The sequence below is a fragment of the Choloepus didactylus genome, chromosome 15 (genome assembly GCF_015220235.1).
Source record: "Choloepus didactylus isolate mChoDid1 chromosome 15, mChoDid1.pri, whole genome shotgun sequence".
NCBI lineage: Eukaryota > Metazoa > Chordata > Mammalia > Pilosa > Megalonychidae > Choloepus > Choloepus didactylus.
In genome coordinates, this window is record NC_051321.1 from 22,351,741 (window position 1) to 22,377,859 (window position 26,119).

Consider the following 26,119-nt stretch of genomic DNA (forward strand, 5'->3'; position numbering starts at 1 on the left):
GGAGCAAGGACAGAGAGATTCAGCCGTTTCTCCTGCCTGAAAGGCCCCCACCCACCCCACCCCCAGCAGATTTCAGTTGCCTCCTCCTGAGTTCCAGCAACTACTCCTAGCAGCTTTTCTCAAGCTTCTCCACCAAAGCACCCCCCAAAACAGAGGAAAATTTCCAACCCGTTGTTGGGGGGAAGGGGTGAGATTCAAGGTTTGCCTTTAGAGATCACTGCAAGCGTGGAATTTCTCCAGAATCTCAGTTTTATCCTCAGAATTCATAAAAATATCACTCTATTCCAAAAAAAAAGTCCAAGTTTGCTTTAGTGTTTAAAAATCCATGGTTGGATATATGTTACTGGAATGAAAATTAAAAACAAACAGAACTGTACAACACAGAGTGAAATCTAATGTAAACCACAGGCTATAGTTAATAGTATAATTGTAGCGATATTGTTTCATCAATTGTAACAAAGGTATCAAACTAATGCAAAATGTTAATGGGAAAAACTGTGTAAGAGTGGGGGGTATATGGAAACTCCATACTATCTGCATGATTTTTCTATAAATCTGCAACTGTCTTAATTTTAAAAAGAGCAAGGGAGCATTAGAAATTTTTTTAAAAAATCAGTTTGTTCCCACCAAAATAAGGACAGGGAGCAGGGAGGAGGGGTGGCCAGGAAAGCCCTCCTTCCAAGGAAGGGGCAGGACAGGCTATACCCAGAGCAGCAGTTAAAAGCCATGTGATCTGGGGCAAGCCAATTAACCACTCAGTTACCCCATCTTTAAAATGAGTATAATAGCTTCATAAGGTTTTTATGGGGATTAAATGAGTTACTCTGTGCAAAGTGCTTAAAATAGTGCTTACTTCCTACCAAGTGATCAATAAATATTATGTATTAAGCTGACACTTGAGGAATGGATGGAATTGGGATGCAGGGATGGTGTGTGACTAGGGGGTGGGGGATAAAAGAGGAGAAGGGGCAACGTGTTCCAGACAGAAGGAAAGTGTGTGAGATAGCATATTCAATAAATATTTGTTGAATGAATAAATTCCTTAAAGGAAGTGGGAGTGACGCAGTCTTGATTAGCCACCCCCTTTATCGATTGTCCCCTGGTGTGTGTGTATGTGGCACACACTGGCACCTGGACAGGCACCCACCGGCGAGCCTGCTGCACTTTTCTACCCAGAGTTGCAGGGGATCTTAAGGGCAGGGATCAAGTCTTTTCCTTCTTGGGGTCCCATGAACCTCAACCAGGGTGGACCACAAGGCCCTACCCTATAATTCCCTAAGGGTGACCAATTGATCCCTCCCTTCCCTCTTTCTGCTATTTCACCACCACTTCCATCCTGGGGAAAGATCAAGACCATTTGCCAAGCTCATTGCAGAGTTCCAGGTGCCCTGCTTCATAGAACGACCTGAAAAATGCAGGCTGTGGGCAAAGAGCCCTGGGCTTGGGGTCAGAGGCCCCCAGAGCCTTAGCTCTGCCAGCTGGCAACATGTCACATTGGGTGAGTCACCAGGGACACCAGTCCAGAGAGCTCACTGGACACCTGCAAGGAGCAGGGTTTGGGGTGTCAAGGTAGCACAGTGACCAACTGACCCCTGTTCACTCAAGACTGAGATTTCCTGGGATTCAGAACATTAGAGCTAAAACTGGGAAAGTTCTGGGTAAACAGGGATGAGTTGGTCACCCTCTGGGGCAGCCACAGGGAAACCACGCCCACTGCCAGCCTTGCTCCCCCTCCCACCTTCTGCCCCTTCCTCTTCCCCAGACCTGGGTCACAAGTCAGCACCGAGCAGCAGCCAAGGCCTTCGGCTTCCCAGCTGAACCGTGAGACCGTGTCTACGTGAGAGAAGGAGAGAGGAAGAGGAAGGACAAGCCTTTGTGGTTGCCTCCATGTCATTTCCACACTGGGGTTGGCATCAATCAGCTGCTTGAGGTGGGACAGTCCAGCCAGAGCCTTCCAGAGAATCCATGTAGGGCTAAAACCAGGCTAGGCAGGGTGTTCACAGGGCTGGGGGGGGCAGGGGAGGCTGGTCCACACTGCTCTGCAAGAGGTCAGGGTGACGGAATTTATGACCCCTAGTGGCGCTGAGCCCACAGCTCCTCCCTGCAAGAGCGGATGGCGCTGGTCAACCCGAGGCTGACCAGCTAGCCAGAGCGCAGGCAAGGGGGTGCAGGAAGGAGCGTTCCAGGCAGGTCCCAACCCCACCCACCCTGGTAAATCCAGGAGAGCCCTCAGGGACTCTGCTCAGATCCCCATGGCGGGCCCCACTTTAGTGATCATGGCAGGCACCGCGCCATCCCATCAGAGGGACATCTCATGTTTTCAATTACCAGTCCCCATTTATGTCCTGGTTCAGGCTTGAATGCCAGGCTATATTAGGTCATGCTGAGCCAGACCTCTTGTGCTTTCTCATTAACCACATCACATCGTATTTTTAGGGGCGGCTGAGACTGAGACAACACCAGAGGGCTGGTTTTCTTCCTAAGTCCCCAAATGCCACCTCCATAAAAATATCATGCTTGAAGGCCTAAGAGCCACAGTAGTTCCTACCATGTTCTGAAAAGAGCCCGCTGAGTCCAGTGATAAACAACTGGGTAAGTCTGAGGCAAGAGAGAACCTGGCCCCCTGCCCACCTGTCTGTTTTTTTTCAACTACTTCAGGCACCTCCACTGAGCTCCCCAAAGCCCACCTGGGCTCCTGGTTTCCCATAGCCCAGTACAAGGGGACAAAAACCCAAGACTCTCGTGGGGACCAAGCAGCCTTGCTTGGAGAAGCGTTTCCCCTCCCCTCACTCTGCAGACCCCCAGCACCTCGGTGTGCAGTGCTTGTGCTCCATCATTAGCCACATCCATCAGCACGATGGCATGGAACATTGCAGTTTTCAAGATGCTTCCTTGCCTGTGTTCTCACTGGATTTACCTGTGAGGGTGGGTGGTAGGACACCCATTTTACAGATGAGGAAGTTGAGGTAGGGAAAGGGAAGAGGCGTGCTCAAGTCATGGAGATGGTCAGCGAGAGGCCCGGGGCCCAGCCCCAGCTGCCTTCCTCCGTCCACACACGGTAACCACGGGGGACCTGTTGTGCACTGGTTTCCTCTCCCCAAAGTAGACTGCTCACTCCTGGAAGCAGGTGGTCCTGGCTTCTCAGGCCTCTGTACTTCACTTGCTCTCCAGCCCCCATATCCAGGACCAGCAGCACCCCAGGGGTGAGGCTGGGGCAGGGAGCAGAGAGGAAGTGTTTTCTGGGACTTGCCACTTGTTCTCTGCTCCCTATTCCTGTCTGGCCTTAAATCAGCCTCTCTGTCTCTTTCTCTCTCATATGCAAACACACACACACACACAGAGACACACACACACATACACTACACACAGGCAAGACTGGGGTCCTAGTGTCCAAGAAGCCCCCAGGCCATCTCAGGTGGAGGTGGGGAGAGTCCACTCTTCTGCTGGAGCTGCACATTTCTCCCCGGTCCACCGTGCCTGGTGCCTACAGGCGAGGAGTGAGTCCCAGGGAGAACAGTCGGCAGGCCAGGGAGGGTAGTAAGGATAAAGACCCGTTTCAGTGCAGCTGCTTTGGGAACAGGGCTGGGTTCTTCAAGATTCCTGCATCCGTGAGATCCTGAGGATGAGGCTGCAGACAAAGGAGGACCAGCGACCACCTCCAGATGCTGTCCAGGCTCTCTACCCAGGAAGGGCAAGGGCGAGCCCAATGCCCACAGCCCTTTGGCCACCAGCCTCTCCATGCCACTCACACCCCATGGGTCAGGTCACAGACCACCCACGGGGGCTGGCTCAGGGGAAGGGTCCATTTGAGGACTGAATCATGTCCCCTACATAAGGCATGTTCAGGTCCCAACCCTGGTCCTGTGGGAACCCATCTGTAACTAGAACCTTTGAAAATGTTATTAGTTAAGGTGGGCCCAAACTAAATGAGGGACCTTAATCAAAATGGCTGAAATCCTTAGAGACAAAGGAAATTGGACACAGAAAAAACAGACATGGGAAGCAATCAGAAGCTGGAAGTCAACAGAACCCAAAAGAGAAAGGAGAAGACGCCACCATGTATGTAGCCATGTGATGGAAAAGCCAAGGAACCCCAAAGATTGCTGGCAACCCGAAGAAACTAACCCCAGGAGGGAGGAAGCAAGCCATCTAGCCCTTGAAAGTACGAGCCAACAAATTCCTACTGTTAAGCCAACCCATTTATGATATTTGTTTCAGCAGCTGGGACCCAAATAGGCCCCAACCAGTGGGCCCAATTTACCTTAAGTGGCTGTAGTTGCTTCTACTTCCAGGTCTCCAGCTCCACCTCCAGCCATGAGTCCAGGTTCACCCTACTGAGAGCTCAGTGCAGCTGTGGCCAAGCCAATGGTGCACCAGAAGTGAGCACACTTCAGACAATGGAGCAGGGTTTAGCCTCCTTCCCTCCCTGGCTACTTTCCCTCTCTCCTGGTCACCCCGCCCACACCTCCCCTCCCACACCCAAACCCTTCCCTCACTCCCCATGGCAGCAAGAGCCCAGGGTAAAGGTGAGGGCACAGTGCTAGACACCAGGTGGAGGGTGAGCAAGGTTGGCACACAGAGGGGTAAGGCAGAGTCTTGTTTCAGGCTAGTTACAGGGCTGGGGAGGCGGGGCTTGTATAGACAAATAATAACAATAACAACAACAATAATAAGGCAGGTTGAGGATCTGGTACACATCTCCCCACATGGTATAATTAAGCAATTACTCACAATATTTAATGAAAGATCATAGATGGGAGAAGAATATGGGGAGTTGGTGACGCTGTAGCTGAGCTTGGAAAAAAGAAAGAGATGTGGTCTTCAGAGATTCTTCCACAGATCACACAGCTGGTAAGGAGCACAGGTCTGCAGGTCCCAGGGGTCATACTCTCGGCCACAGTGCCGCTCCTCCTTATTTCGCTGGCTCGTCTTCCCATATAGCTGACTTACAAAGACTATGGGCATTTGAAGGGGCTCATGCCCAGTCACCGTTGCACACTGGTGATTTGAAGACTGAACTTTGAACAATGTCAAAAGAAGCAGAAGGTAAGTGCAGAAAGCTGGCAGCCCAAATGACCTCATCTGATTTCATTTCTTGCCAACTAGATTGAAGAAAATGTCCCCAAAACCCAACACACAAAAATGCATGCACATTCCAACAACCTCTAAAACCATTTCCTGGAAGGTTTAGCCATGAAGTGAAACACTGGGTGGCAACATCTCCTGTCAGGGACAGTTAGGATTTGGGCCATGAACTCAGTTACCTTTGGAGATGATGACACAGTTACCTTGGGTGATGATGACTGTGTTGTGCTATTTGCCTGGCCAGAAACAGTTGTGAGAATGTGACTTTCTGTCCTCTTTGGAAACAAGTGAAAGGTGAACTGGGCCCGGGGACTGAAAGCCCAGATGGCCAGGAGTCTTCCACCTCCTACCCAACAGAATACAAGAGTTCCAGGAATCACTGGATGACTAAAATTTCCTCCAAACCAAGCCAAGATGTTCTACCAAGCAACCCTATATGTGATGGCAGCCACAGGACTCCATGTGGGTTGTGGATTTCTGATCTTGAGCAATGGACCCTGGACAAGTTCAAAGGACTATTTAAGGCTGTTGAAAACCATGATCAAGAGCAATGTCAACACAGTTTGAATCAGACTTGATCATAACACAAGGGCTAAGCAGCCCCTGTCTAAAGGAGGAAAGCAACTAAACTCACTTCAAATGCCTATGGCCTTTGAGAATATCGATGATGTGACTTTGACCAAAGGGTCACAGGGATGTTTCTGTCAGAACTTTCTGGACTGCAAGTGACAGAAAACCAAACTCAGAATGGCTTAAATAAAAGAAAGTCTCATGAAATTTCTTTTTTAAATGTATAGAGGTAGGTCTCACTTCAGGCACATCTGAATTAACAGTTCAATTTATGTCATTAAGAGTCTATTTTTTTCCCTCTTTCAGAGGGCTCCTGTCCACTATGGGAGCTCCAGATAGTGGCTGGACACAGCCAGTCCAGTGGAAAAGAACACCTGCCTCTCTCCCAGCAATTCCAGTAAAAGTATCCCAGCATCTCATGGGCTCTGGCTGATTCAGGACTGGGACTATGACCCAATCATTGTGGTCAGGGTGGGGGACACACTGATGGGCTATTGGCTTGGGCCCAGCTCATGTGGCCACCCTGGAGCCCATACCAAGCATATAGGCTGAGGGCGGGAAAGGAGAAGTAACCAAACATAGATGGGGAAGGGGGCTTTTGCCAGAATAGTGAATGGATGCTTGGAGGCAAATCATGATTGTACACTAAGGACCTGTAACAAATGGATTGATATTTTCACTTAAAGTCTCCATCATAGACATGACCTTGATGAGCTACAGATGGAAACGAAACCCACCAACAACAACTCTGTTCCCTCTGTCCCAGTGCAGGGAGATTTCTAGGAGTGTTGCCGGGAAGCTGATTATATACAGAAGGGAAAACAAAGTATCCATCCCCTGAAGAGCTTGGAGGTGGAACCTACCCAAGAGCTCCTTATGTCAACAGCCTTTCTCCATTTTGCTCCCATTGTCTTCCTCCCACTCATGGGAATTGTCCAGGCCCCATCTGCAAAGCTGAGACCAGCTGAGTAGGCATCATCCCTGCTCCCCTGATAGTAGTGTCCCAGGGACTGGGTCAAATGGCAGAAACATGCCCAAGACATTCTCCATGGTGTGGCTGGAGAGAGAATGAGGCATCACTGTCACTGAGCGGGCGTCACCATTATCACTACCACCACCACCACCATCATCATCATCATCATCATCATCATCATCATCATCATCATGAACATCAAGAGGAGCCAAGGTCCAGAAGACAACAGCATGTTGAGGAAGGGGCAGAACAGAGACTCTACACTGGCTGATCTTAGACAAGGTACTTAGGTCCACCTCTAAAGTCAGGATGATGAGAGACACCCCCCTGTGGGACTGGGGAAAGACTGCATGAGAAATCAGATGTGAACCAGGGTTTTGCAAACTCATGCATACAGGTATTATTAGAATACACCTATTCCCTTCAAGTGAGCATTTGGGCCATTTTCAATATTTTACTAATATAAACAATATTGTTGTGCACATCTTCAAATAAATCCCTTTTTCCATTAACATTATTTCTTTAGGGTATGTTTTCCAAGATTGGTGATAATGGAGACAAAGGATATAAGTAATCTGACATATAACCAGATTTCTCTCCAGAAGAATAGGCCCAATTTATGCTCTCATACCAAGTTATATAAGAATACATGTGTTTCAAGGGGTGATATTCAAAATATTAGCAGCTAGTACAGCATTGGGAAAACAGCCACAAATATCCTGTACTGTCACAGCCTTCCTGGCATCATATTTTATGGTTTCTATCTTTTTATTATTATTATTAAAGTAAACAGTGATACCTCTCAGCTGTTCTAACACTCATTCCTTTCATTGCTATAAAGTGGTTCAATTAATTAGGTAAAGCAAACTTCTACCTTGATACCAAACTCCCCTCATTATAAGTAGTTAATTTTAAATGTATGGGATAGAAAATTTTTCTCAATTATATTTTCTATCTAATGTCTTTTCCCATTGTGTTGACTGACCTTTTGGTGGTTTTCTTTTTCAGTTCTGAACACTTTTTAAAATTTTTATAATTTAACTGCATCTACCTTCTCTCATTACAGCCTTCTTGAATAGATAAAAACATGTCTTCCCTCTAAAATGAAGCCACTACAGTGTTTCCTTTTATTTTCCAAGGAATCTTAAATTTGTGCTCAGTAGTCAGGCATGATCATTATGGAAAAACATTGCAATGTCTAAAGAAAATTTTAGAAAAAAAAATTACCCACAAACTTCCCATCCACAGTTTACATTTTTTTTTTAAATCTCTATCATATCATATTCTTACCAATTACAATGTCTTTTTCTCTTAAATTTATATTATGAAAAATTTTCTCCCTAAGTTTGTGTTCCTATTTCAATGACTGCCAAATATTCCAGTGTTTAAATGTTGCCAAGTTAACTGATCCCTTCTATGGGCCAGAAGCTGTTTCCAATTCCTCGCTGTTCTATAAAACACCTCGTGTGTTGCTGTGGTGGACTCATCTTCTCCCTCCCTAGACTGAGGAAAGAAGTCGAGTCTTTTCAATTTTGTAACCTCAGCCCTTAGGATGGTACCTAACTTATAGGTGCCAGACAAACAATAAGCATTTTTCTCACACACAAAAAAAAACATTTTACAGATGAGGCATCTGAATCACAGAGTGGCCAAGAAGCAACCCCCCCCCCCCAGTTGGTGCCCTTCCCTCTCTGGGATAGGCCAGGCCCTCTCAGAACCCACACTCAGAACAGACCAGACGTGGAACATGGCCCCAAACACCACACCCCACAAAGACGGGGCTCCTCAGAAGCCCCTTCCCGGGGCCGAGGGCTCACACGGCTAAGACGCTGCCCTGAGGCAAACACAGTTACCGCTGCAAACTTATTGCCTCCTTTTTCCCACAACAGCCCCGTGAGGTAGGTAATATTTTACCCATTTTTCACAGGAGGATATGGAGGCCCCAGGAAAATTTAACATGTCCAAGGTCACAGAGCTGGCCAGCGATGGAGCGGGGATACGAAACCCCTCTCTCTAACACCTAAATCCAAGCTCGTCTCACCCAGGCACTGAACCACTCAGGAGAACTCGTGCACTAGGGGTTGCCCAGAAGGGAGAGATGGGCCCCAAGACCAAAACAGCTGCATTTCTCATGTTTTCCTCTTGGTTTCCACTTGAAACTCTTCTGACCGAAAACCCCCCAGGCGATAGGTGCTGTAGTGCTGGTGAAGACACCAGTCCCCAGCCCCAGCCCATTTGAGCAAGAAGGGCGAGCGCTGCAAAGACCCTCCCTCAGAGCCTGAGAGAATGGGGTGGGCAGGCGGCGAGCCCTCGAGCAGCCCCTCTCAGCCCCTCTCAGCAGCCACCCCATGCCACCCCGTGCCCCAGTGGCACCATTGGGCAATCGGTGCCACTGGGGACAGGGAGGGAAGCTGGCAGGGAGGCAGCCCCAAGGTTTAAGCACCGGTGCGACTGACACCAAACCCAGGTGCTTCCCACTATTGAAATGTAAAAGTGTGTGCTGTAGCTTGGCTTTAAAGTTTGGGTACGATTTTCCCAGGCAGCAGTTTGTATGGAATTTCCACATGTCGGGTAACAGCTTGAGCAAAGTTACGGAAGCAGAGGTGAGAGTGTTACCTTCAGAAGACAGTAAAACCAGCTTGGAGTGCAACAGAGCAGCAGGTAACACTGAACCCAGAGCCAGGAGACCTTGGTTTCGAGGCTGGCTTTACTGGGAACCTTCACGATCATCATGGGACCTTGGGCAAGGCAGAATGGGCCTTGGAGTTCATCTGCTCCCACGCTGTCACTCTACTGACGCGCACGAGGCCTTTCGTCATGCTGGAGAGAGAGAAAGCTCAGCACCTTAGAGGTCGAATAGCTGTTACGAAACAACCCTGAAACACTGGCTCAGAGGGCAGCCTGCCAGCCCCACCCAAACTGGCCAGTCCAGCCCAGCTCAGCCCAGAGCAACCTCATGAGCCAAATGGCCCCTCAGCTCCTAAACTGGGTGGGAAAAAGCCAGCACCGTTGAGCCCCCACCATATGGCAGGCACTGGCCTGCGCAATTCCCCTAGGTCACTTATTTAGCCCTTCCCACAACACTAGAAACTATAATCTCCAAGTTACAAATAGGGAAACTGAGTCTTTATCTTCAGTTCAAGGTTGAAGTCAAAACTATGTGATGGAACCAGGATTTGAATTCAGGTCTTTCCAACCCCAAAGTTCTAGCTTTAAAGCGCCTGTCTCAGGAATCCCGACCATTCCCTCCAAGACCTGGGCACCCTCACAGGGAGCTCCTGGGAGAGAAAGCTCCACCCCAAACAAGCAGATGTTGAAACTAAAAGGATTTGGTCTCCAGCAAACAAGCAAGCGTGGAGGGACATAGGAAAAGGCCTTGCCAAAAGCAGCGAGTTAGCTGCTGAGAGCTCCTCGTGGGAGGCAAAGCAGAGAGGCTGTGTCAAGTAATAGGTTCCCTGAACTCCTTGGAAACAGAGGCCTTTTCTCCTGGAGGAGCCGAGACAAGCCTGGGGCGGGAGATGGGAGAGTGATTCCCAGATTTGGAGCTTATCAGATCTGATTACTCCCTTCTGTGCTGAGTTCTGGCTAATGGGAGACACCAGCAGGAGAACAGGGTGTGGGCGTGAGAGCGGTCAAGGGGCTGATGCTGCTGTGGTCATCTACCAACAGTGCCCAGTGTCCTTGCCCACAGCTGCAGTTCTCATGGTTTGGGGAGCAGCTCCTATCCCCCGGACCTTCTGACCTAAGGAGCTAACAGCTTTCCACTCACTGTGCAAGTCCCAAGTGCTTGTGGATTTCTCCCAACCCTGTCTACACCTTGTAAATTGTCCCTCATAAGCTCTCTTCACTCACCCCTTCTCAGTATGCCGTCTTGTTTCTCAGAGTTACAGATTCCTCAGAGGTCCCAAGTTGCTGCTCTTATACAGACTGCAAAGAACTTTAAAAGCCACTCCTGACCAACCACATCCTCCCAAATTCCCTCTTCCCCAAGGCCCCCTTCCATGGAGAAGAGTCAGCCTGAGTGCCAGTGGTGGACTCTCCCAAACGCCCACAGCCCCTCCTCCTTCCTGCTCAGCAACATCGCCCTGGTGGGGGGGCTGTATTACATCAGGGGGGAGAAGGAAGCAGGGGAGAAACCAACTCTCATGTTGGGGTGGAGCAAATTGCAATTAGAATCAAAGACACAACACCTTTTAATTCCCTTTTGTGAACTCTTCTCCCAGGACAACTCACCCTGGTGCTCCTACTCCAGGTCCCAGGGGGCAAGGTGGCCTTGGCACCCATTTGAAGAAGACTGTGCCTGTTCACACACACACAGACACATACAAGCACAAACATGTATACACTCACACATGTACACACTTAGATGCCACACCAGCATGTGTAGCGTGTGCACACAAGCATTCACACATGTGCACATGTACAAACACACCAAGGCATAGCCCACATTTGAGAAATACACTAAGCCCCCACTTCAACCCCAAGCCTCAGTGAGGCTGACGGCCCTTGGAGACCAGCTGTTGCCAAGGAGAATATAAGATTTGGCCCCTGCCCAGCATTCCCCACCCAGTGAGGAACAGAAAGAGAGAGCTGAGCAGGCATTTCATAGAATCTGAAAAGGCACCAACAGAAAAACCCCACGAGATTCTTCAACCCACTATTACCCAAGCAGTGTTCCAATGAACATGATTCACTGAGATGTTCTGTACAAAATAAAATTCCAAAGTTCAGGGAGTTTGGGAAACAGGACATATATCATCCCTTCTCAAAGAATCATAAACCATGCTGGCACGTTAAAGGCTCTGAGAAGATGGAAAGGTACCTGTTAAAGGTTCTTAATGCAGCATTCTATCAGGTGGATGATAGAGATGACAGACAGATAGACAGACAGACAGATAGATAGATAGATAGATAGATAGATAGATAGATAGATAGATAGATAGATAGATATAGGGACTTTGTGTCAAACTCCAAGGAACATACTTTTAAATAAACTGATCTAGAACAATCCCCCTCATTTTATTATGAAGAAACAGGGACTCAGAGAGGGATTTGCCCAAGGTCAGCCAGCTGGTAAAAGGCAAAGCTGGGAGTAGAACCCAGGCCTCCAAACTCCCAGATCCAGGTTTTTTCAGCAAGCTCCGCTCCCTTTTTTGTACTTGCCTCTAAACCCCAGGAATTCTGGTAATCAAAGAGATCGATGCTATTTTTAAAACAAACCCTAGTGTTTGTAATGCTCTGAGTGACTTCAGAGTCCCTTTCTTAGGTACCTCTGCTGAGGAAGGGGCCCCTTTCCTGCACCCCAGGGCCCCCAGGCCCACTATAGTAGAGGCAAGGCAGAGGCCTGGGCTTGGGGATCCTGCTACTTTACTTGAGTCAGGGGGCAGGAGTGGGGGAGGCTTCCTGATGGGTGTCCCCAGGTGGGGACAGGGGTTTGCCGTGCCATCTGCAGGGGTCAGGGTGGAGAAATGAAAGCTCCACAGGCCTAGGATGGTCCTGCAGTGCTCAGCTGCCAGGACCAAAGCAAACTGCCTTCCCGCCCTCCCCTCTTCACCAAAGTCTGCACATCCTAACTCCCACATCCTACTCCCCAGTCACAACCACCTCTCCCCCACTCCAGATTCGCAGTACAGATGCACATTAGCCTGTTGGGCACGTGGCGTCCCCTGCCTCCCCCCACCTTGACACCGCTGAATGGCTACATATGCTTCCCCGGGCACATCCAGGCTCCCCGGCAACCTGAAGGCTCCCAGAAAGCAGGGCAGGTCCTAATGTCTGTTGAACCCCATGGGGGCAAGTGCTGAGCTTTGCAGGAAAGGGACAGAACTGCCTCACAGCACGGAGCAGGCACAGAGGGGTACTTTGGGGTTAACAGGCAACTCATCACTCTGATTCACACTGGATGTGCCTGGCACCAAACCAACAGCCATGGGCAGGAGAGGGCTCAAAGGATTCGGCCAGCTTTCCTGGGCCTCAGGCCCCTCATCAGTACAGGGTGGTTGTTGAGACATCTGAGGACATGTTTGGCTCAAAAACTTGGGTTTGGTTGTAGAATCATAGAATGGTGAAAGTCTAAGCTACTTTTTCTATCATTCTCCCTTCCAGCCGCAATGAACAGCAGAGATTGAACAAAAAAAAAAGAAGGGAGGTTGTGCTTGTGCCTAGGCTGGAACAAGGGCACTAACTCCTGCCCACTTCAACTCACTTTGCTGGACAAGACCTGGCAAGACACACTTCAGACCCCAAAGCCAATGGCTTTTGACACCCCAACCACAGTTACACAAAATAGGAAACTGGGCCACAAAGACAGACAGTATGGACAGGGAGCTGTGGGGTGACCACACTGTCTCATCCACCCCCATTTAGGCTACAGTCCCCATGCTGCCATATCACCCCCTCAAATCCCCTTCCCCACTCCAGACCTTTGCAGACTTTTGCTGGAACCTCAGCAATGAACCAACAGTTTACTGTGAACACAGAAACCCAGCATCCAAGTCTGGGCTCCAGCTCCTGGCTCCCACTCCCCCAGGCCCCAACCATCTCTAGACTTCTGCTGCTGCACTGGGGAAGGGATCGACCCTATCTGTCACCATTGCTCACACTTCCCCCTTTTCCAGGAGCAGGGCCTCTAGGGCTGAAAGCAAGGCAAATACTTCCCCAGCAGACAGAGAAGAAAGAGAGCAACAGCAAGCAGTGTGTGTATCTGCCCGGGTGTCTGAGACACACAGCCAGGTTTCTGGGGGCCTGCCAGACTGGCCTATTGTCTGGCACTGTTTGCCTTTGGGGCGATTGGTGCCCAGGGGTGGGGAGGAAGAGAAGAGGCTGGGCTGGGGGTGGGGAGCACGACACAGCATCAGAGCAGGCAACTGGGTTACAAAGCCCCCAGTCAGGGGCCACGGAACCTCAGTGCCTGCCCCCACCTCCTGCGTCCAGGCCCAGGTAAACCAACAATGGCCAGAACTCCTTCCCACCTCTCAACAAACTCCTCAGAACCATTGTCTTCCTCTCCCAGGACCCTCAGTGCCCATCCCTTCTCAGGGCTCTCTATCCTCCCCCTCCGCACACACTCTCTCATCCCAAGTAAAGAAATTAAGGAAGAAGAGGGAACGGCCAAGAAGAGGTGCTGCCCAGAGAACACGGATGCATAAACACCTCTAGGGGGCGCACGGTGTCACGGGTGGCTGGGTTTGCAGCCTGGGCTTCCCCAAACCACCACCTGTCACTTGTTTGCCCTCAAACCCAGTTTCCTGATGAATGTCTCCCCATCCATACTGCATCCAACTATACACCCAAGGAATTATTCTGTTTTCTAACTAAACGTGGCAGCATGGGTCCATGAGACCCGGGGTAAGTCAATTCCTCTTGGACCTGCCTCATCTGTCAGAAGGTGTTGGATTCCTGGACCTCTAAGGGCTCTTCCAGCTCCATAATCATAGGATGAGGACCTTAAGCCTCCTAAGCAGTGGGGTAGACCTTGGTATTACGGAAATACCAGAAGGATGCAGGCCTTTGGCAGGAGACAACTGGAGCCACCAACTAATACACAGTTCTATTCATGCCATACTTTGTGTGTACACCATACTATGGAGCATATACACACACGATGTACATTACCAGGCTTTCAGGTATATTACACATCTGGTAGGATATTCCACACTTTGAGGTACGTGCACACTTTGGGGTATACACACACCCAGGATATAACCCATTCTTTGTATATACAGCAGCCTCTTTGAATAGATCTCGCTGCTGGACGCATTCATTCCACAGAGCGCTGATGCTGATGATTCTGGAAAGGTAAAGCTCTGTGGTTAAGAGTACAGACCCTTGCACAAGATAAAGCTGGATACAAATGCACTTTCACCACTCACTTGCTGTTAACCGTAAGCAAATCACTTGCCCTCTGAAGCTCGGTTTCTTCACTTGTAAAATGTGGATAATATCAGCACTTACTTCATAGGGTTCTTGGGAAGTTTAAATTAAAGAGTGCTTGACCACATTGTCCAGCAGTAAGAAACACTTGGTAAATGGTAATTTTGTTGTTACCCTTAGTGGTAAAGGTGAATATTTTATAATGCATGTGTGCTTTTTAATTAAAAAAAAATACATAAAATTAGATGCTCCCAGGATCTTAAATTTTTTGAAAACTCAACACAGGACCATTTAATTCATTTTTATTTCACATTTGATCTGTAAACCTTTTATTTAAAAAAAAAAACCACTGTCATTAGCAACATGTGCTGACATTAGCTTTTCTTTAGTGAAATAAGAGTGCAGGCCTTAAAGAGTCTCTGTCTAAAATATGTGGAAACGCCGCTGTAAACATGAGGTCTCCGCCCTCCTCCCGGATGACACAATCTACCAGAAAAGCAGAGATGGGGAAGGGGGGTAACGCTTCTGACACCTAAGAGCTCGTGGGGCAGGAACCGTCCATTGGCAGGCCCATTTGTCTTTTCAAACTGTTTACATTGGGCAAATTGCATCAGGTTCGTTTCTTCCACATAATTTCCACTCCTGTGTCTAAAAACAGCAGCGAAAAGGTTTCCCCACAGTCAGCGCTCTCGGGAAGCGTCGGGTGCACGTACACAGAATACAGAAACACACAGTCTTCCAGCAGTGGCCCCGGAAGGAGCCGGCTTTCAAGTGAGTTATTGGGGCCAGCGGTGCTTCGGGGGATAAGGGCTTTATACACGGGACAGACGCGACTTCTGTCTTGATCCATCATTGTTATATTTACATAGGAAAAGGCAATTATGCTGAGAGGCACAGGGTAAAAAATGGACAGAAACCTTTTCGTCGTGAGGAAATCTTGAAGCAGGTCCAGCTTCAAAGGACCGTCACCAGTTGCTGGTGTAAAGGACACGGAGGGAGGGACGTAATAACACTAGAAAAGGGCTTGCATTGCAAAGGGCCTTGGCCTGAACCAGACACGGTGTCTGCCTCAGGGGCACCTCCCACAGCCAGGAATCCTACGTCAAAACCCACGCTAACCGACATCTGGGCCCCCCACGTGTACTATCAAAAACAGTGCATATTTACAGTGGGGGGTGGGGAGGGCGAGCGGGGCTGCCCTGAGCCTTTGCTAAAAAAACCGAGAGTAGTAGGGGGAGGGGCAATTAGCCCGGGCAACTCCCATCCATTAACCCTTCACCAGCGATCGCCCTCTGGGGCCCAATGCCGCTCTGAAGAGCCCAGGGAGCCGGACTCGGGGAGAGTGAAAAGGTCTTCAGGAAACAATACTGATCAGGGGCGGCCCGAGAACCCGGCAAGATCACTCTGAGTCAGGAGCGGCCCTAACAGCAACTGGGAAGCGCGTGGCCCTCCCAGGAGTACTTTTCCCTGGTGGGGAAGAGCAGCAGATGCCCGAAGAAGGCCGCAGAGCAACCCTCAGGGCAGCAAACGCAGAGTAGGCACGAGCAGGGTTCAGAGCGCTCAGGCTGTGTAGACGCGCCGCTGGATCCTCGCTGCCTTCGGTCAGCGTGGGTCTAAAAGCTGGGGGCGGGCCGTGTGCTCACACGATCCGCTTCCTGTCCCCGCGGCAGAGGATCTTCTTGAAGGCGCGGCGGAAGTCGTGGTTGAAGATGGTGTAGATGACCGGGTTCAGCGAGCTGTTGCAGTAGCCGAACCAGAAGAAGAATTTGAAGAGCGTGCGCGGCACGGTGCAGCCGACGGCCGTCAGCGTGTAGGTGAAGAAGAAGGGGAACCAGCACACCACGAACACGCCGATGACCACGGCCAGCACGAACGTGAAGCGCTTTTCGCGGTTCTGCCGCCCGCGCCAGCGCGACGCCTTGGCGCCCCCGCCGCGCTCCTCCCCAGGCCGGGATCCCGGCGCCCCTGGTCCCGCCGCCCCCGACCCGCGCCGGGGCAGGCTGTCCCCCGGTTTCACCTGGCTTGCACGGGCTTTGCCCTTAGCCCGCGGGCCGCGCTCGGGCCTGCGGAGCCCCGGGGGCCGCTCGGCGTGCTCCGACGACGAGCTCTCCTCCAGGTCCAGAGCGTCAGCCTCCCGCGGCCCGGCGGGCGCGGGCTCCCCCGGGGCGCCGTTGAGTTGGACAGGCAGCGGCTCGGCCTCGGCGCCCGCGGGACCAGCGCGGCGCTCCGGTCCTAGACCGTTGGGCCTGCGCTCGGCGCCCCCCGGCGGCGCGGCTGCAGGGTCCGGGCCCCGCCGGCTGGGCGGCACGCGGGTGCGGCGCTTGGCGATCTGGTAGATGCGCACGTAGACCAGGATCATGATGAGGCAGGGCGCGAAGAAGGAGCCGATGCACGACGAGATGACGTACCACTTCTGGTCGTTGATCTCGCAGCGCGGTTCCGGCGGCCGCTCGCCGCTGCCGCCGCCCTTCTTCTCGATGGAGATGAGTGGCGGGAAGGAGATGACAGCCGAGATGACCCAGACGGTGACAATGATGGCCTTGATGCGACGCGGCGTGCGCTTCAGATTGTACTCGATGGCCTGCGTGATGGACCAGTAGCGGTCCAGGCTGATGGCGCACAGGTGCACGATGGACGACGTGCAGAAGAGCACGTCGAGCGCCAGGTAGATCTCGCACCACGCCTTTCCGAAGTACCAGTAGCCCATGACCTCGTTGGCCAGAGAGAAGGGGATGACGAGAGTGGCCACCAGGATGTCAGCCGAGGCCAGTGACACCAGGAAGAGGTTCTGGGGCGCCTTGAGTGCGCGGCTGGTGAACACCGCGATGATGACAAGCACGTTGCCGAACACAGTGAACAACATGAGCAGGCCAGCCAAGCAAACCAGCGTCAGTGTCACCTGCAAGGAGTAGGGGGTGGCCCGGGTGCCGCCCCCCGGCACCTCGGTCCCATTCCAGCTCGCGTTGTCCGCGTCCGGCTGCAGGGAGCCCATGGGCGCGAAGCTGCCCTCGGCCAGCGGCTGCTCCTGGCGGAACATGAACGCTGGCGCCCGCTCGCCAGGGCCTGCTGCCAGCTGCCTTCCGGCCCGGCGCCCGTGGGTCCTCCTCTTCCTCCCGTGCCCTGCTCGCCCCGCGGCGCCTCACATGGGGAGGGGTCCGCAGGGAGGCCGGCCGGAGCTGGGGGACCGCTAGCGGCCCACGAGCCGGGCTCCCGCGAACAGCGCCCCAACCGCGCTTCAGGCGCTCGCGGTGGGCGCTTTCTCGCTCCCAGCTACTAAGCACCGCCAAGTTTTATTTCTAAGAGGCAGGAGAGAGAGAGTAGGGCGCGCCGGTGGAGAAAGAGATTTATTCTTCAAGAAGGGAGAGCAAACATCATCGGTGGCCTGATGACTTGGAAGGACGACAGGAAATTAATACATCTATATACCTATGTATATCTTGACTCTTGTGCCTGAGCGAAAGCAAGAGGTCTTACCGTGTGCGGGGCCCGCCCCCACCCCGGGAGGCAGCCGAGGATTGCTGATGCGGGCTCGGAGTCCTGTGTCTGTCCGCTTACATCCCCGAAGCGATTACCGACTCTCTCGCTTCCCCCAGACGCCGCAGTGCCGGCCGGGCCCCTGCCGGGTCCAGGGCGCGGACTCTGCCGCCTCTCGGAGCGCCGCGGAACTTCCAAAGTTGCGCGCCCTGCTGGGGACGGCCGGAGCTCGGGGACGGCGGCGGCGGTAGGGTGAGGGGTGTGGGGGCCGCATGAAGGCGCCCCCGTCCTCGGGCGGGCTGCGGCAGATGAGCGACCGGCCGGAGGCACGGCCGGGGCAGAGGTTCTCCTGGGCGTCCGCCAGGCGCGTTGTGGGCGCCGAGCGCGGCCGGCGGGGCGGGGGTCCGAGAACTACGTGAGTTGGGGACCGAAGAGCAGGGCTTGGGAGCAGAGACGCTGCCGGTAGCCCGGCGGCGGCGCGCCGGCTGCTGTGTTTCTGCACCGGAGCTGGAGCCGCTGCTGCTCCGCCTCGCTCACTGTGGACTCGTTTTATAGCCCCAGGATCAAGCTGGCGTTGCCGAGCAGCCGGCGTCAGCCCCCACGTGGGAAGCCGACCCTCCCCCGCCCCTCGTACCTCCCCTCCGCTGGTCTCTTGCCCGCGCCCCGCTCCGGACCCCTGGGAGCGCTGCGCCCCAGGCAGGACGGGCCCTTGGGAGAGGAAAGCACCTTGACAGAAGGGTTTTAAGAGCTCGCGGGGGCAGTGGGGAGCGGCCCCTACTGGGAATTGGCTGCGGAGCCCCGGGCCGGCCCGACAGAAAGCAGCGGGCACCAGGGACTACCCCAACAGAGCTGGGTCCTGAGAGGAAGGGGTGGCGGAGGTGCCTGACCGGAATCTGGAGGAGCCTACGGAGCGGACGGCATAGGGAGCAGCCCCTCCAGGGCCGAGATGCCCTAGTCCGCAGGTACCCCCGGCAGCCGGGGCGAGTCGGGTCTTTACGGAGGAAGAAGGCGTGGGTTTGGATCGAGCCCCTGGGGCGGAACGGGCAGCACCCACGCGCGAGGGAACCCGGCCAGAGTTCAGAGTTCCACTAGGGGAGGAGGCGGCGACGGGTCGTCCAGCCGCAGAGCTCTCTGCCGGACACACGCCGCGCGTGCTTGGGCCGCGTCCCCACAGACCGCGGTGGGGAGGGGTCCTGGAGGCGGAGGCCGCGCCGCGGCAGAACGAGGGCGCACTGACACCTGCTGGCCGCTGGCCGCCATGGCTGGGAAGCGACCAGCTGAAACCCGACGCCGCCTCCATCCCCTGCGGCCCTCTGCCTCCGGCTCCTTCTGGTATCTCAGGACAAGTATGGGTCCAAACTTGGAAAAGAGAATCCTATTCTAAAGTGCACTTTGTCACGTTGAAGAAATCTTCCTAAAGCATATATTTTTGTGCGTCTACCCCCAGCGGCAGCGGGGATTTTGTCTAATAAAGTCATATCAGGAAGGTCTGGGCAGGTCCCCCAGAGCCGAAGACTGGCATACCACCCCGAGGTACGGCCCACCCTTCCCCCGGATCCGAAAGGCCTGGATCCTGCCTCTCCAGCTGCGCGGCTCTGGCTCCTGGAAACCGTTATGTCTGTTGAGGCGGGAAAGCTAGACCCCACTCTTCCTCCCCCACCCCACCCCCCAATTTCAGATGCACAGACACCATCTTTCAGTAAGGGGGGAAGGTACTGGCAAAAGGAAGAGAGAATAGTTTTCCTGTTATGTTTTACAGGAACTGCACGGGATGGGATAAATGGCAAGTTTTTCTGTGCCTGCTAGATCTTCTATAATTTTAACATTCCGTGGAGCACCAGCTTACACTGTGATATCTGCAGTTTTCCCGTGAGCAAGCAGGCGGTGTAAGGGTAAGGCCCAGGAAGGTAGGAAATGTGAGGAGAGAGATTATACACCTAAAGAAAAAAAAACTTGTTTTATTTAGAGTACTAATGAATCAAAATACATTAGGTAGTCACCTATGCTGGAAGTTCCACTGGTAACACAGACCCCTTCTCTACCCAGCAAGGTGCAGAGTGTGGTTTGGCTGGGGATGGGGACTAAATGAGTGACTTCAAGCATCACCTTCCACCCCAGCTGAGTTCTGCAACCCCCACCCATAATGATACAGGCCAGTGATCATTACTCACCCTGCTGCTCTTGATAGTAGATACTCTCAAAATCTGTTCTTTCCAGATTGCTTCACAGGTGACTCATTTGACCTCAGTACCTTTATCTCCCTACCTTTGACCCAGTACCATGAACCTCCCCTTCCAGGTGGAATTCTGAGGAGCTGTTCTAATTCCTGTTTCTGGAGAATCTAAAGAAAGCTGAGAAGCAGAAAGCCCTCCCTCTGTCTTGTCCGTCATTTCCCATCTTCTACTCAAATCTCTGCTCTGAGTCTCTGGGCAGGGGGCAGGGACATTGCCATGAGGCTGAATTGGAAATGTCGCTACATGCATTTTTGCACAGCAAAATGAGCCCCAAACCTTTAGTGTAAATATTCAAAGAGACAAAACTCAAAGCCCATGGCAATCTGGGGTTCACCATGTTATTAAGAGAATTTAGGGAAACCATTGCTTTCCTATCTAATTTCGGGAAAAAGGAAATGAAAGGCCACAATGCTTTCCTTTCTTGAAATCTCTACTGCTGGGCTGTATATGGCACCTCTTGTCACATTTTCTAAATGTTTTCCAAACACTGACTGGTTTCTTAATTCCTGAGTTTGGAGTCTTTTCTTGAATGGAAACAGGCCTTTCAAGGACTAGGGACCCTGAGGCCAATACCGGACTATTAATAATAACCATAGCTGCCTTCTGTTAAGTGCCTGGTAAGCATCGTGTCCAGGGCTATATAGAGAGCCCCTTTATATGCAGAATTCTTCTTCTTGTCATCTGTACCTTACTACCAAGGGCTTTGCCTCCTTAGTCTGACACACAAGGTCTGTTTCTTTGAGCTTTTAAATGCTTCGTGGACACCATTGGTCTTTGCAAGAAGATTTAGTCCCGTGCTAGCTGTGAGACAGCACTGAACAGGGAGACGTCCATGAAGACAATAATTCTCAACCAGGCCTGCATATCAGCATTGTCTGAGAAGGTAAAATACCCTTACCCATGCCCACCAAGGAAAATTATGACTCATTAAGTCTGCAGTAGGATCCAGCAGGTGTATTTTAACAGAGCTCCTTGGGAGATGCTGAGGTGCCCATTCTGCTCAAGACCCACCACCCTGAGCAATAAATCTCAGTGGGTGGGGAGGGGCCAGAGGCAGGAACAGGAGTGATGAGCTCACAGCCTGGTAGCAGCAAGGGACAGTTGTCCAAATTACCTGGAGACTTTTATCACGTCAACCTGAGCTAGAACGAATGGATCCAGATTGAGAGTTACTGCCTTGATGGGCCAGTGGGGACTGCTGAGAGTGTCATACCTCTCACCCCCTGCAGCTGGGACAGGACAATTGGTTAAGAACAACTTGGAGGTTGCCTTTGATGGCCTGAGGAGGAGTCACCTCTGGGCACACAAATGGGGGTCCATCATTATTACGTCTATTAATACAAATAAATGCTATTCATTAATACTGACCACATACCAGGCACAATGCTAAGTTTCCATTTCCATGCTCTATATTATTTTATATAATTCTCAAAGCAACCCTGTGATGGTGGATATTATCTGCTTTTACAGATAGGAAAAACAAAGGTCAGAAAGGCAAGGTAAATTTCCCAGATAATAAGTGTCAGGGTGAGATTCTCCGTGTTTCCTGATTGTTAGCCCTGCGAGCTTTCAAACTCCCTTACTGCAGAGCTGGGTCCTTTATCACACAAACAAGGGGAACCTGCAGGAGGCGCGACAGAAAGGAGAGCATTGACAAGTTGGCAATCCCCTGTATTCTCTTCCTCCCAGGCCATTTGTGGCCTCTAGAGCAGGAGGACAGTATGGGGGAAGGTGTGATCCTTCATTCCCATCTGATGCCTATGTCTTGGAGGTAGCATCAGGAACATGTACACACACAAAATATTTCCCAGTGACAAACCCAAGCAAACCACCAACTGGTTATGTAACTCGGAAACGCAGGCCTCCCCCTTTGTAAAGGCAACCTCCCCCTCGCATGGTTGCCCGTACATATTTCCAGCACAGTTTGAGCAAATGTTTATTGCACCTTCTTACCTGTTCATTTGTCCTATTGTCAAATAGGGGGAAAGGACTGTCCTGTTCATCGCTGCATTCGTAGGACATACCTGAAACAGGCTTTAAAAAAATCAAATTCAGTAGATTCTGTTTCAATAGGACTAGAGTAGGACATTTGCATTTTTAACAAATACCTGAGTAAGTAAGTAACTACTAAATTGTAAAAGATGCACTAGTATATATACTTGATAAATTTCTGTGTGATGAATGAATGAATTGGTGAATGAAGAGATACTAACAATTAAACTACCAAAGAGGTAAGAGGCCCAAAGAACAAGGCTAAGTGCCTAGCATTTCATTCCAAAATCAGAATTGAATTGATGTACCTTAACTAGTTTAGAGATATATGCTATAGGGTCTCCCTCCATCTCCCTGCACCATATACCACCCCCTCCTCAATTTTCTAAAAAGAAAATGTAAGTAAAGGGAGATATTCTATGTATAACTATTAGCTAGGCAATTTAGCAATAAATAAAAACAGCTTAAGCTAAAAAATCTATTTGTCCTGTAGAGTACAGGTATCTGTAATTAAGATACCAGGCAATACCAAATGCAGCCTGGCTTCTCTATCTTACTTTTGTAGTAGGTTCACCAAAAGGGAGGGGGATCTGGGGCAGGAGAGAGTATTAACTGCTCTGAAAAACAAAACTAAACTAAACAAAAACTCAACTGTCTAATTAAAAAATGTCAAGCCCCATTAGTCTGAGCTCCTGGGCTCCCTCCCAAATAGAAGTTCGGCCTCACACACACACGCAGATGGTACTTAAACACACACTCTCACCCCATCTGAACATGAGCAGATGGGGAACACAGAGTTCCCACCACAGCTCATGCCATGTGCACAGCTGGATGCAAAGGATGCTGTAAGCTGGAAACATCTGTCAACTGCCTGTATTGCTGACAAGGGTGGGGGAGGGTCACTAGAGAAAAAAAACTCTTGCTGCTTCTTCACTATTATTTAATCCCCCCACCTTCTTGTACCTATGCTGGAGCCCTCAGGAATCACATGATAATCGAAGGATAATGGAGGCCAAAAGAAAAGCATCAGCTCCAGTTGTGTTGGAAGGAACTGTGTTACCTGCCATCTTCCGTTTCCTATGGCCGACTGCCAGATCAATCCTCCCACACCCACAAAACACAAGGGAGAAGCCTCCCTTCTGCCTCTCTCTCTCTTTCTAAAGCACTGGCCCATCCTGGCCCGGCCTGGAAAACTAAGCCAGGTGTTCTCTGCCTCTGCAAGGGCCTCTGGCCAAGACCAGTAAGACAGCAGTGGGTGCCAGGCTCAGTGCCACCTTTCGAGTACCAAGAACACTTGGGCTCCGATCTGGCTCCTTGCTGCTGCCCCAGCTTACAGAACATGTGTTTCCACTAAAATGAGACTGGGGAGGGCCTGAATGCTCAGACAAACCTTAACATCACCTATTACAGTCGTCCAGATCAGTCCTCACAACTAAGGTGACCTCCTCCACATCCAGGTAAATTGACTTACCTGCTTTGTCCAGAAACATAGGAAAAGCAAACCTTAAATCCGTTATGGCGAGTAATGACTATTTGTTCTCCAATGTAACAGGTGAGCTGGAACCAGTGGCCCTTGGCTGTAAAAGATAAATTTGTCACCAACATTAATAACTGTTAAGTTATCATTCCATTAATCTAATTAGGTAGGGTGAATCACCCTTCACATTTAGTCAGAGCAACCATGGAGACACTATGCCTGAAACATCTACACACTATCTAGGCGGTGGCCTGCCTCTGCTCCTGGAAATGATCTGGTTGGTGTTTCTTCATTTGTTTGTTTTGTTTTTCCAGTCTCCCTAGTTAATGACCACAAGTGCAAGCCCTTCCTTCCTAAAGGAACCCATGCTTGCCAGGTCCCGGGAGGCATTAGGGGAAGACTTGAAGAATTGAGGCTTTGGAGTAAGATAAACCTGGGTTCTTGTCTTGCTGCTGTCACCTATTAACTGTAGCAATTCACTTAACTTCCCTGGACCTCAATTTCCTCATAGGGATAGCAGAGAAGATAGTTGTACACACCTCATGCATACCCTTAAATGAAGACTAAATGAGAGAACGCATGACAAATACGTCACAGTGCTGGGTATTTAATACATGCTCGATGTGCATTGGGTGCATTTGTTTGTTTGGCAACACTTTCTATAACCTGAATCTTCCTCAGACAGATGCAAATAGATTTTGAGACATGGCCATCCTAAAGGTTCATAGTTAATTAATAAATTAGCATGAGAAATAAGCATCAAAACAAAATGAATGTGGGAAAATATGAACTTAATAGATTTTAACAAGTATTATTAAAATTTTTGTGTGTGAAACACAGGGGAGGGGTGGAAGCGTACAGGCTTGAAGTGTTTATCACAAATATGTCAGGCAGATACACATGCATTACTTACATTATTAGCTACCAAAGAAGGGGCACGAATAACCATAAAGTTCAAGGCACATAGAAAGTTGTACTTAATAGGGAGAGCCTCCCAAAGGGGTCATTAAGTCCTAAAATTTGTGTCAGACAAAAACTGGGAATCACCTTCTTTGGAGAGCGTTTAAAGCAAGAAGAATCACATCCTCTTACTGGCTCTTTAAGTCAGCTGTGGAGCTGGACCGGAGGTGTGGAAAGGGCCTCAATAAAGAGGAGAGTCATAGTCTTAAAGCTGATGGAAATTTAGAGAAATAGGGTAAATGTGGTGATACTGTTTTAGGGTGCTGTCTTTGGCAATAGAAAACCCAATTCTAACTGGCTAAAATAGAGCAGAAAATGGATTGATTCATGTAAATGAAATCCAGTTCAAGTCAGGGCAGAGCTGGCTTTAGGCAAAGTTGACGCCATGGCTCAATACTGTCACTAAAAACCTGATTTCTTTACATCTCTCTCTCTCTCTACCAGTGGAGAAAGAAAAGATGATTAAACAAAGACGCAGAGAGTTACAGAATATGAGGTACCCTGTATTCCCTTCAAAAAGAATATAAGCAAGAAGCTACCTCTGGTCCTCCCAGCACTTCAGTTTCCAGGTTTTGTTGCTAAGAAGCTGAGATGGACCTCTTGTTTCTTGTTCCTGGACTCTGTGAGATTCCGGGGCCCACCCAATCATTTCTGGTGTTTACTTCTGCTTCTTTGACTTGATTCCTATTCTCTGCAACCAGAATACTTGACCAGAATGATTGCCATTGCTTTAATTTCACAAAAAATTTTATTGAGCATCTTCAGTAAATCACATCCAATGCTAGACACTGTGATATAACCTTCAATAAATCATCATTTACAAGTCTGTAGACTGGTAATCTTTGAGAGGTATCTTTTCTATTGACATCCATATATTCAAAAGATTGAAAGGAGATAACTGAGATTTTTAAAAAGCACCAAATATTTCCAGTGATGATGGCTAACTAAGTTAAGGCATTGAATGACCCCTTCGACCAATCACACAGATATAAGAGATAAAATAGAGAAACATAAAAACACACACCCACTCTCAGTGCCAGACAAGATGGAATACACTGACTACTGCTTCTCTCTCCCACTGAGTACAGCTGAAAACCCTGGACAGAATTAAAAAAGCAACTCCTAAAAAGTAAACAGTAGCAGGCATACTGGGAAGAGAAAACAAAAATTGAAGAAACCCAAATGGAGTGAGTTTCCTATTTATTTTCTTTTTAACTTCTTATTGTAGCAACATATATACACCCCAGAATTGTCCATTTTAACACTTTCAAGTGTACAGTCCAGCAGTATTAATTACATTCACAATATTGTGCTACCAATATCCATTACTCCAACTTTTTCATCATTTCAAACAGAAACTCTGCACCTATTAAGCAATTACTTCCTTAATCCCCTTGCCACCCTACCCCACTCCACCCCCCTAACTCCAAGCCCCTGGTATCCTAAAATCTACTATCTAGTTCTATGAAATTTGGTTCTTCT

At 50.2% G+C, this 26,119-nt stretch overlaps 1 protein-coding gene across 1 annotated transcript; it reads right to left on the bottom strand.

Moving 5' to 3' along the window:
• Positions 1 to 14,878: 14,878 nt before the first annotated feature.
• On the bottom strand, positions 14,879 to 17,978 carry ADRA2A (adrenoceptor alpha 2A). The gene has a single exon (XM_037804679.1). The coding sequence runs from the start codon at positions 17,535 to 17,537 to the stop codon at positions 16,140 to 16,142; it is 1,398 nt and encodes a 465-aa protein (XP_037660607.1). The 5' UTR covers positions 17,538 to 17,978; the 3' UTR covers positions 14,879 to 16,139.
• Positions 17,979 to 26,119: the final 8,141 nt, after the last annotated feature.

What these genes read in the sequence shown, in the direction of transcription:
- ADRA2A (XM_037804679.1), bottom strand. Translation starts at nt 17,537, where the DNA reads ATGTTCCGCCAGGAGCAGCCGCTGGCCGAGGGCAGCTTCGCGCCCATG.